Source organism: Capra hircus, chromosome 3, assembly GCF_001704415.2.
Source record: "Capra hircus breed San Clemente chromosome 3, ASM170441v1, whole genome shotgun sequence".
Classification (NCBI taxonomy): domain Eukaryota; kingdom Metazoa; phylum Chordata; class Mammalia; order Artiodactyla; family Bovidae; genus Capra; species Capra hircus.
The window spans coordinates 108,713,634-108,726,687 of NC_030810.1; the positions used below are offsets into that span (position 1 = coordinate 108,713,634).

The 13,054-nt window shown below is 36.5% G+C and overlaps 1 protein-coding gene across 1 annotated transcript; it reads right to left on the reverse strand.

The window, feature by feature from the left end:
• On the reverse strand, nt 10,128-11,241 carry LOC102188000 (olfactory receptor 10X1-like). Its single transcript, XM_018046534.1, is given in 3 exon segments — nt 10,128-10,835; nt 10,976-11,139; nt 11,142-11,241. Coding segments are annotated over 3 exon segments (942 nt in total). The 5' UTR covers nt 11,212-11,241.

The following is a 13,054-nucleotide window of genomic DNA, read 5'->3' on the forward strand; positions in this document are numbered from 1 at the left end:
AGAACTACAAGTTGTTTCATGGATTCATTCACCGTTCTCTGACTGGAGGTGACAGGTTGATGTCACAGGTGTTAACATCATCAATCCTCAGGCTCCATACAACTAGGGGCTGATTGTCCATGCTGCTGCTGCTGCTGCTAAGTTGCTTCAGTCGTGTCTGACTCTGTGCGACACCATAGATGGCAGCCTACCAGGCTCCCCTGTCCCTGGGATTCTCCAGGCAAGAACACTGGAGTGGGTTGCCATTTCCTTCTCCAATGCATGAAAGTGAAAAGTGAAAGTGAAGTTGCTCAGTCGTATCTGACCCTCAGCGACCCCCTTTACTGCAGCCTTCCAGGATCCTCCGTCCATGGGGTTTTCCACGCAAGAGTACTGGAGTGGGGTGGCATTGCCTTCTCCGGATTGTTCATGATCATCATGCAGTAGCTTCTTCTACTTGGTGGGGGTTTTAGTATCTCAAAACAACTCAGAAATATGTGTCAGACACTCTTATCTAATCCCTTCATGAAGGAGCTGAAGATTCTGTGACTCTGATATGTTACTGATACATTTATTTAAATTGTCAACAGTTCTCCCAGCCCAGCTGCTATTCTTTTTGTTTCTGTATGTTCACATGCTTCCAGTCATTGGCACTTGAGTCTGCCTTTTGTAACCCAGAAGAGGCTGATCAACAAACGTTTTTCTCAAAAAAAAAAAAAAAAAAAAAAAGAAAAGAAAAGAAAAAAGAAAAAGAAAGAAAGAAAGAAGAAGCAGGCTGAAGATATTGAGGAGATGGTCTTTCCTTTAGGATATAGAGTCTTGTTTGGTTACAACCCCCTTTTTGATATTCCTCAATCATAAGAAGGAACAAATGCAGGATAAGAAAGAAAATAAAGTTATGGATAGAAAGGTTGATAATAAACTTACCAACAGAACTTGGTTTTAGGGACACATGATTACAGCATAATGATAGTGCCAGGGTAAAATGGATCATATTGTAGAGTGCTGAGGACTCTACACTCAAGTAAGATAAGAGAAAATGGACCGGAATGGTCAGAGCAGGTGTCATGGAGAAATGTTGTGAAGATTTCTAAAATAAGAGCTGGTGTATTCCAGCCCACAGTTAAGAAAAACTACTTTGTTGTAGCCCAATACTTCCAGTGATGTATTGACTGTGTAAAATTGGTTAAACATATTTTTAAAATATTATATCTAGGTAGATAGATATAATGGCATTGAAATTTTTAAACATTTAAAGAATATATATGGATCTGTAATAAACACCTAGAAAGATGCTAAGCATTATGAGTCATTAGGAAATACAAATTAAAAACACAATGTTATTGTACTACATAACTATTAGAACGTCTGAAAATTAAATAAAAGTGATTGGTTGGTGAAAATTTAAAAGAACTATCACTAATACACTGCTCTGAAGATATAAAAATTTTAAAAATATGTTGGCATTTTGGCAAACTGTCTGCTAACTTTTTAAAAATTTAACCTATGAAATTTCCAGACCAAAAAAAAAAAAAAGTTATATATTCAAGTGTCTCTGCTCATTTCTCTAAATTAAAAAAAAAAAAGATTACTTTGAAATAATTCAACACATAATCATAAAATGACTCTGAAAGGTGAAAAGGATAAGACGGATTGGTTAGGAATCTCAGGACTTGTAGAATGTTACACATTATGTTACACAGAATGTTAAACAGTGTGTTCCAAATACTTTATTTTATGTCTCATATACTCAAATGCGGACGTGGAATGTCCTGCAGACTTCACCCCAAGTTGTTCCTAAGAATAAGAAAAAAAGGAAATAAAAGTAAAGAAAAAATATAATTAAAAATCATTTGTTTCTGTCCAAAAATATCAGGAAATCAGCAGGAACTTAATCGGGAGACACATAGCCATTGAGTGAGGACCCAAATCTGCCTGCAGCTGTAGAACCAGCAGACCTGATTTTCAAACTCAGTCTCACCTCATGCATGACAGCCAGGTCTGACTGCCTACAATAGCATTGCTAGCAGCACCTGGAGGGTAACCCATCTACATCAAGATGAACAGTATCCTGTACCACAAGAAAAAGATCAAGAACTTTAAAAGGATGGAAGTTGTGCAAAGGTTTTTGCCGGGGGTCAGCGTGAGGAATTCCGCCCATGGCAAAGGTCATGAGGAAGGAGGCTTGGCATACACAAAGGCGTGATCAAGCCTCAGGAAACCCCCTGTTCCCGAGCATCTAACCCCAAAGCCAGAGTCTGTTTTATGCTCTCACCTACACCTCTGACTTTACGGGGGGCTCTCCCCCATAACCGTTTCTCTCGGAGAAGGAGTAAACGTGCAGCTCCAAGGCAATAAAAATTCTTGGGTGGGACAAGAGTGTTTCAGCTTACGGACTCCTCTAAAGGTTATCTAGCCCACCTGTATAGGTTTGTCCACATGTGATTGTTTATAGCCTCCCAACCTGAGAGGCACGAGATGTTTTAGACTTACTAAAGGCAAAATTTTGGGGGGAGTTGGAAATTATTAGTATAGTGTGTTGGTTAGGAATTATATTGGTGAAGGGTTCTTCATTTGTTGTGTCAATAATTGTTGCTAATTCCCTGCTCTGGGTGGGACAAGGATGCCTCAGGTCAAACCTCTCTGCTGACAGACTAGCTTGTGTGACAGCATTATCCATACTCCTGCCACATGATTATTTACTACCTCTTAACCATAAACAGCACAGAGTTTTGGAGTATTTTGAGAGTCTTAATTAGCATAGGACTTTTTCTTCTTGTTGAGTCAATGATCGCCGCCAGGCCTCCATATCCTTAGGCACCTGGGAATATATTAATCAATGTATTTGGAATATAGAAAAGGAAATATAGTAGTTTTTAATGTTAGCAATACTAGACTTTTTGAGCTAATGGATTTTCTCTTTTGTAATAGATCACTGTACTTTGTTATAAATCACTGTGTCCTTGCTATGTAAAAATGTAACTTTATCATATCTTAAGACTAAACAGATCTTAACAGAAGCATTGGTGAAAGGATTTTCATTTGTTGGGCTGATGTTTGCTGCTAAATCTCCATGTTCCCTACCCTTATAATGAATATAACTAGCATATAGGAAGAAATAAGTATTAACCTTTAAGACTAATCATGTTAACCTTGGGTTAAATAAATTCCTTTCTTGATTGTAACTCACTACACCCTCACCCTATAGGAATGTAACTTTATTTGGAGGGTGGTGCCTGGTTTAAGAAAAAACACCCTTGGAAGAAATAAGTTTTTGGTTATCAGAAAGGAAGGATCATAAAATGTCAGCAGGTCTCACTCATGGCCAGAAGATGATGTAATATCCCTAAGACCTTTTTTATACATTTATGTGAAGCACCTGATTTTGATAAAGGTCAGGACTGCTGACTCCCGTGTGACTCTGTATTCATCCCTATGTGTAACAAAAGGTATATAAGCAAAACCCAAAATAAAGAAATCGGATCAGTTTCTGGAAAGACTGATACCCCCATGTCGCTTCTTTCTTGCTCCCATTTTTCTGGCTGAATTCCCATCTGGAGCATGGATGCTATTCCACGTAATCCAAGTTATTCAGCCTCTTTTTCTCCACTAATCTTCCTACTACACTATCATTTCTAATCTCTCTATATCTGTGATTAAATATGTATTTTTCCAAAGACGCCGACTCCATCCCCACCTTCGAATCACCCTGGATCCACTGGGGCTGGACCCCGGCAGGTTTTCACGGTTTTCCAAGCTGATGGAATCAAGTTTGAGATCAATAGCAGAGACAATTGGAAAATACATAAGCAAGTAGAAATTAAACAAACAATTTCTAAATAATCCATGAGTCATAGAGGAGGTCTCAAAGAAAGTAAAAGTGTATATAGCTGAATGAAAATAAAATTACAACTCATTAAACTTCTGGGGTACAGCTAAGCAGCTCTAAAAGGGACATTTATAGCAATAAATGCTTACTTTAGAGAAGAGGGAAAGTCTCAAATACATTCTAAATTCTATTGAAATTAGAAAAAGAGGATGAAAATTGATTCTGAACTTTATTTTGTATTAAATGCAATGCCTTTAAAAATCCTAGAAAGGTTTCATGTGCTTGTTTCTTGTAGAAAAAGACAAGATTATTTTGTACTATATATGGAAAGTCACAATCCCTTGAATAGCTACAATAATCTTGAAACAGAAGAATAAAATGAAAGCAATTACTCCATCCAATACTAACACCCACTGTATGGCTGCATTAATCAAGACAGAGTGCTATTGACAGAATTCATCAAAGAGTCTGACTCCATATTTTACTTTTCTCTACAGTTCATAATCCTTTACATCTCTTCCTCTTCTCCTTCTGCCGCACAACTGGGCAAGCAGATAAAAAAGGCCAGTGCTCCAACCATGAAAGCTTCTGAATAGAAAAATATCACCCTGTATTAACTCCCTAGTCCTTATAAAAATGCCAAGCCAACTCCTTTTTCCCACTGTCTCAGATCACTTAAGATCTCTTCTGGAAATGTCTTTTATATTGGGAGTTTCTCATTCTTAGTAAGGGGGTTTAAGTAATCTCTTCATATGAAATATTCTTTACAGTGCATATATTGATGTTTTTATATACTTCTCAAGCCATTTAAAAATATTTAATTGAATTTAAATGCAACAGTATTTTGTTACCTTACGTCTTACAGTTAAAATATATCTTTTACTTTCTCTATGATCTTTGCTTATATATGCATATATACATATATATATATACTTTTAGGTTTTTAATGATCATCTTTTCATACTTCTGTGCAGTAAAAATGTTCATAGGTTTATTTTTAAAATGTTTTAAATATATTTTTTATAAAGAAGAAATTTGATTAAATGTAAAAATTAAAATTTGGATATAAAATTATTCCTAGATAAAACTAATGCTTAAAAATCTTACCTAATATGTCCATTAATAATATTTCTTTTTGCTAAAACAGCATTGATTGGGATTATTTTTATTCCAATTTTTAAAAATAAATGCTGATCAAGTTTATGAATTTCTTCTGTTATATAGCTTGAATAGTCTAATGGTCTTACTGACAGTTATTTTTAATAATTTATGGGATAACAATCTTATTACTTCCTTTCTCTGTTTTCAAAAGAAATGATGTGAAATCTACTGAACATGTAAAAAAAGAATCTTTGCCTATCATTAACTTTTGACTTTCCAGTTTGTGAAAAATTTATCACAGTAGAATTTTCCAGTTATTACCAAATGATTGTCAATTATAATTATTTATTTATTGTTTATAAATCCTTTGACTAACTTTCCATATTAAAACATTTAGAAAAAATAAAAATATTATTTATTTTAATCCCCTTGTTCAGATTTTTTAAATTAAACTTCTATTAGCCTATAACACATTTCAGCTGTCTATGTATCTATCCTTCTTTTTACCTGACTTTGAAAAGATATAAAGGTTACGGATTTCACTCATTCTATTTAGGAAACTCTCTCTGTGATAAAATTTATTTGAGAAAAATAGGACCTATGCTGCCAGAGGATGAATTAAAAGTACCTTCCCCACGTTTCTCCCACTAAGTACAACTAAAAGGTGGCCATTATGCACAAAACTTATCGAAGAGGTCTCTGGGATCAACATAGATCCTCTTGCAAAAAAAAAAAAAAAAAGAAAAAGAAATCAACAAAAACCCTGCTTTCTCTATTCAAAGTGCAAAAAAAAAAAAAAAAAAAAAAAAAACCAGGCAGCCTATCAAAAATGAAGAAAACTTCTAGAAAATTAAGTTTTTATTAAGTCTAAACACCACAGAAAATACGCTGACCCCACCTGCACCCTTGTCAAAAAAGACCAAGTGACACTTGAACTTTCATCCTTTTGATAAGATGTCCTAACGTCTTCTCTGGGATGATGTCAGGAAAAGGTAAGTAGGAGTCAGGATTCCTGAAGCCTGGTAGAGAGTTTCTCTCTTTGCCAAGTGAACAACAAACAGAAAAACCCAAAGAAATACACACAAAATATAAATAGTCAAACTTCTGAAGACTAAAAACAAAGGAAAAATCTTGAAATTAGTGAGGAAAAACAAATGACATTTTATCTACGGGGGAAAAGCAATGTGAAGAGCAACAGATTTTTTTCATCAGAAACAGAAGGAAGTGTGTAGTGTAGAAAAATGAACATCTTTGCCAGTTGATGGGTGGCAAACCTGAGCACTTAAAAGAAACACCTAAATTTCCAGATTGTATATCTTCTGCTTAACATCATTTAATTGCACAAAAAGCAAATGCAAATGCTGTAACACTAATAATCACCTTATTTCAAGTTTTTATTCTGAATTTTTTCAACTTACTTTTTATTGAGATAATGAGGAAACTTGGGTTTATAATCTATAATAATTTCATGCACATAACACTGTATGTCTAATTTTGTGTATAGCACAGTGTGCTAATTACCAAAATTTTAGTTTCCATCTGTCACCGTGTAACTGATCCTCTTCACCCATTTTGCCTTCCTTCCCAACTGCTTCTCCCCTGGTAACTACTAGTCTGTTTTAGGTATCTATATGCTTGGATTTGTCTGTTTGGATTTGCTTGAATTTGTTTGTTCAGTTATTTTATTTGCTTAAGTTTTTCTTTTTGTAATCCACATTATCACCTTTTGGATTTTTATTTTATTTATTTATTTATTTGCCGGGTTTGGATTGCTGTGTGGGCTTTTCTCTGGTTGCAGTGAGCAGGGGCTACTCTCTACGGGTGGTGCACAGGCTTGTCACTGAAGTGGCTTCTCTTGTCACAGAGTATAGGCTCTAGGGCTCACAGGCTTCAGTAGTTACAGCATGTGGGCTTGTAGTTGCCGTGCCCAGGCTCTAGAGTACAGTCTCAGTAGTTGTGGTGCAACAGCTTAGATGCTCTGCAGCATGTGGGATCCTCCTGGAACAGGGATGGAATTTGTATCTCCTGCACTGGTAGGCAGACACTGAGCCACCAGGGAAGTCCCCACATTACAAGCTTTTAAAATGAGAAATACCAGCTCATAGATAAAAATACAGTTGAGAATACAGTGGCATTGTCTCAAATCCCACAAGTCATATTTTAGAAACTGTAACATCTAATTTTTATTTAATTTAGCATATATTTACCATAAAGTGGAAATAAGCATTAACAGTATAGTCATAAAAAGAGATAACTCTGTCTCAAAAAACATTGAACATATTTCATTTTAAAAAGCACTGTAAACCAATGCAATTTTATGACATATATTTTCTCGAAACACTAAATATTTTAAATTCTTTTTTTCCAATGTAAATCCATTATCCAAGAAGACTTGCCAAGATTTACTATCCTCAATGTTTTGTTTTTTCCTTTATTGAAATAAGGTTGATGTACAGTATTATATAAGTTGGTGTACAATATAGTGATTCACAATTTTTAAAGATTATGTTCTATTCATAGATATTATAAAATATTGTCTGTATCCCCTATATTATATAGAAACTCCATGTTTATTTTATACATAATAGTTTGTAAGTCTTACCTAGAGTTAAACTGTCTCCTCCCTCTTCTTCTGCCTACTGGTAACCACTAATTTGCTTTCTACAGTTGTGAATTTATTTTGTTCATAATATTAAATAGTGTGTTTTATTAATTAGATTACACATTAAGGCAGTGTTTCTATTTCTCAAACTTATTTTACTTGGCAATCATAACATCCTGCAAGTTCATCCATGATTTTGCAAATTGCAGAATTCAGTTCTTTTTTATGACTGAGTAGTATTCCATTGTATATTTATATACCACATCTTCTTTATCCCTACATCAGTTGATGGCTACTTTGGTTGCTTCCATATCTTGACAAATGTAAATAATGCTGGAGTGCATGTATCTTTTTAAATTAGTGTTTCTTTTTTACAGATGTATACCCAGGAGCGGAATTGCTGGGTCATGTGACAGCTTTATTTTAATATTTTGAGAAATTTCCATACTGTTTTCCACACTGCCTTCACTAATTTACATCCCCATCAACAGTGTACATGGGTTCCCATTTCTTCATATCCTTGCCAACATTTGTTATTTTTGTTCTTTTTGAGGATAGCCATTCAAACAGGTGTGTGGTGATGTCTCTTTGTGGTTTTGATTTACATTTCCCTGATGATTAAGGATACTGAGCATCTTATCATGCGCCTGTGGACCATCGGCATGTCCTCTTTTGAGAACTGATTATCTACAGGTAAAAGAATGAAAATAGAATACTAGAAAGAGCTAAATTTTTATACAAAAATAAACAAGATTAAAGACCTAAATGTAAGACTAGAAGAATGTAAGACTAGAAGCCAAAAAACTCCAAGAAGAAAACAAAGAACACTCTTTGACATAAACCATAGCAAAATATTTTGTTTTGGATTTGTCTCCTGAAGCAAAAGAGATAAAATTTAAAATAAGAAAATGAGAACTAAATAAACTTAAAGGTCTTTGCATATGAAAGGAAATCATTGAAAAAAGGAGAAAACAGCCTACTGAATGGAAGAAAATATTTGCAAATGCTAAGAATGTTAAGGAGTTAATATCCAAATAAGTAAAGAGCCCATAAAACTCAACATCAAGAAAGCAAACAACCTGATTTAAAAATGAGCAGAAGATGTTTAATACATTTTATTTATATATACCAACCCATAATATACCACTTATGTCCTTCCTGAGAGAGTATGAGTAGTAACAGAACTGAGAAAAAGATTCAGAAAAGTCTCTAGGTTTTATGCTGGAATTTTCAGTAAGATTAGTTGCTACTTATCTGTGATACATAAACTTTGTAGAATTTCTTATTTTCTTAGGGTAATATTGACCTTCCCTGTAGCTCAGATGGTAAAGAGTCTGCCTGCAATTCAGGAGACCCAGGTTTGATCCCTGGGTCAGAAAGATCCTCTGGAGAAAGGAATGGCAACCCACTCCAGTATTCTTGCCTGGAGAATCCCATAAATAAGGAGCCTGGCGGGCCACAGTTCATGGAATTGCGAAGAGTCAGACATGCCTGAGCAACTAACACTACTTTAGGGGAGTCTAGGGCAATATATAGAGACTTCCCTGGCGGCTCAGATGGTATTGACCCAATGCTGTATTTCCTTCATTACTCATTGTATGTCTGCTAAAATTATTGCAGAACACCTTTTATTGTCAAAGCACTCAGTACTATAAAATTTTATTTAAACATTAGCTCTTATTGCTTTCACATTAAAGAAAATGGGGGTTACTTATAGCCCTCACTCAAGGATTTCCTAAGCCACAGAACACATAGGCAATACTGTCTTGTTTACTTCTTTGAATCAGTGTTCCAAAATATTCCATAAAATCAGAAGCTAGCATCTAGCAGTCATTGGAAGGACACTATCATGTGCAGTATTATTAGAAAAATTTAATAGTATGGCATTACACTCAACTATATATCTATCTATATCAATATATTTGTCTGTCTATATCTAGAAATATATTGAAACATACTAGACTGCCAGTGATTTCTATACAGTGTATATCTTATAAGAAATAAGTATCTCCCCTCAGCAGCACAACACAGTCCCTCACAGTATTACCTAGAAAAAGAAAATTCAACCTTTACATCACTAGGAATTTAAAATAATCTTTAATATAGTATAGAAAGGCTTCCCTGGGCTTCCCTGGTGGCTCAGATGGTAAAGCATCTGTCTGCAATGTGGGAGACCCGGGTTCAACTGCTGGGTTGGGAAGAATCCCTGGAGAAGGAAAAATGGCAACCCACTCTGGGATCCTTGCAGGGAAAAGTCTATGGACTAAGGAGCCTGGTAGGCTATAGTCCATGGGTTGCAAAGAGTTGGACATGACTGAGCGATTTCACTTTTTTCTTTCTTTGATATGGTAGTCATAGGTTTGGTGTTTCTTCTCCCATCATGCTTTTTGCACTTCAGTAAAGGTATAAAACACCTAGTGGATGATTGGCAGTAGCATAGAATATGCAGAAACAAATAGTAGAAGTAGTTGGAAAACTTCCTTAACACACTAACTATATACCTGTCATGGCTCAGGTCCAAGTCTCAGACACTTGATCCCTTTATGTCAACCTCTGTGAAAAAGCTTCTCCAGATATTTCAGGGTAAATGCTTCACTGACATCTGTGAACACTCGGTTATGCAGTGATAATACAAGAGTATTCAAGAAATATCTTTCCAAGTACCATTCTGAAAGCATTCTTCATGTCCTTATTCCTGAGGCTGAAAATGAGAGGGCTGAGGAAAGGAGTGACGACAGTGTAGGGAACTGCGATCACTGTGTCATCTCCCCCTGATGCTTCTGGCTTCAGATAAACAATAGATGCAAAACCGGAGTGGATGATGACCACTGTGAGGTGGGACGCACAGGTAGAAAAGGCCTTCTGCTTGCCCTCAGCTAAAGGGATTTTGAGGACAATGGAAAGAATGAACACATAAGTGAGGATGATGACCAGGAAAGTGCCCATCAAACCTGACACTGATATCACTGTTACAATGAATTCTGTGAGGTCACTGTCTAAACAGAACAGCCTCACAACAGCTCGCATATGACAGAAGTGTTTCACAAGGTTGGGGTTGCAGAAAGAGCCCCTGAATATCAATGCAGTCTCTATCACAGAGACAAAGAAGCCTGCAACCCAAGCAGAGGCCACAAGTTTTCCACACACCATGTTGGTCATAAGCAAAAGATATCTGAGAGGGCTGCAGATGGCCAAGAAGCGATCATGTCCCATCACAATAAGAATCATACAATTAGTGCCACCAAGTCCCAAGAAGAAACATATTTGCAAGCCACAACCTATAACTGAAATATTTATATTCTTGGCCAAGCGATTTACCAGCATCTTGGGGGTACCCATTGGAGAAGGCGATGACACCCCACTCCAATACTCTTGCCTGGAAAATCCCATGGACGGAGGAGCCTGGTAGGCTGTAGTCCACGGGGTCGCTAAGAGTCGGACACAACTGTGCGACTTCACTTCACTTCACTTGGGGATAATAGTGTGTAGCAGGTCTCAGAAAAGGAGAGTGCACTAAGGAAGAGGTACATGAGTGTGTGGAGATGTCTGTCCACCCAGGTAAGACCCAGGATGGCCAAGTTACCTGAGAGGGTGAGAAGGTAGGTGCAAAAAAAAATCACAAAAAGGAGGTCTGTACATGAGGGTAAACTGAAAAACCAACAAGAATGAACTCCTTCAGGACTGTCTGATTGATCTTCATTTTTTGAACATCTGAAATTCAAAAGAAACAATAAATAAGTATATATTTTTCCATTATTCTTTTGAAATTTTTGAACTTTTTCTCGTGTTTAAAACTTAAAGGTCTAAATTACACTTACAACTTTATATTAAGTTTAGGAAAACACAATACATATGAAGATGATTTGTTTCCCAATCTTCTTTCATTTGAATTTCTTTATTGTGCTAACAATACTGATTACCTTTGATTTTTTGTGGCCTATTCTTAAAATGATTTTATTGGCTGATAACTGGAAAAGAAATAATTCAAGAAATACTCTAATTCATGTACAGATGAAGAGCATAAAGGTGATTCAGATTTGCATCACATTCTGAATCCTGAATCTAAAAAACCCTTAAAAGAAAAAATAAAAAAAGCCAAAGTCTGACACTGTAACTTGTACATAAAATATTGTCTATAAATAGCTAATGAGTGAAAGTTGATAGTTGACTTAGCAATTTGGGGAGTACATTTGGACAGTGGTTTACAATTGTAAGGGAAGCCCCAAATTATTATCTCTTCTTGGATAACACAGGTTCAGATATATTCAAATTAAATAAAGAACATACTCGTTTCCTTCTACTCTGAAGAGAAGGAGGAAGATAAAAAATATTCAAGGACCTTTATGTTAAGTTGTGATTAATTAGACCATGTGTATGGTAGTTCAGGTGTCAAGACACATATTTTCCCATTTAATCAATGCCAAGATTGGTGTACAAAAGATAAGTGCTAGTGATTCTGTATCAGTTCAGTTCAGTTCAGTCGCTCAGTCGTGTCCGACTCTTTGCGACCCCATGAATCGCCGCAGAACGCCAAGCCTCCCTGTCCATCACCAACTCCCAGAGTTCACTCAGACTCACATCCATCAAGTCAGTGATGCCATCCAGCCATCTCATCCTCTGCTGTCCCCCTTCCCCTTCTGCTCCCAATCCCTTCCAGCATCAGAGTCTTTTCCAATGAGTCAACTCTTCGCATGAGGTGGCCAAAGTACTGGAGTTTCAGCTTTAGCATTATTCCTTCCAAAGAAATCCCAGGGCTGATCTCCTTCAGAATGGACTAGTTGGATCTCCTTGCAGTCCAAGGGACCCTCAAGAGTCTTCTCCAACACCTCAGTTCAAACGCATCAATTCTTCGGTGCTCAGCCTTCTTCACAGTCCAACTCTCACATCCATACATGACCACTGGAAAAACCACAGCCTTGACTAGATGGACCTTTGTTGGCAAAGTAATGTCTCTGCTTTTCAACATGCTATCTAGGTTGCTCATAACTTTTCTTCCAAGGAGTAAGCATCTTCTAATTCCATGGCTGCAGTCACCATCTGCAGTGATTTTGGAGCCCCCCCAAATAAAGTCTTCTTAACATCTTCTGCTTCTGTTAGGTCCATACCATTTCTGTCCTTTATCAAGCCCATTTTTGCATGAAATGTTCCCTTGGTGTCTCTAATTTTCTTGAAGAGATCTCTAGTCTTTCCCATTCTGTTCTTTTCCTCTATTTCTTTGCATTGATCATTGAAGAAGGCTTTCATATCTCTTCTTTCTGTTCTCTGGAACTCTGCATTAGGATGCTTATATCTTTCCTATTCTCCTTTGCTTTTTGCCTCTTTTCTTTTCACAGCTATTTGTAAGGCCTCCCCAGACAGCCATTTTGCTTCTTTGCATTTCTTTTCCATGGGGATGGTCTTGATCCCTGTCTCCTGTACAGTGTCACGAACCTTATTCTATAGTTCATCAGGCACTCTATCTATCAGATCTAGGCCCTTAAATCTATTTGTCAACAAAAACAAGACCAGGAGCTGATTGTGGCTCAGATCATGAACTCCTTATT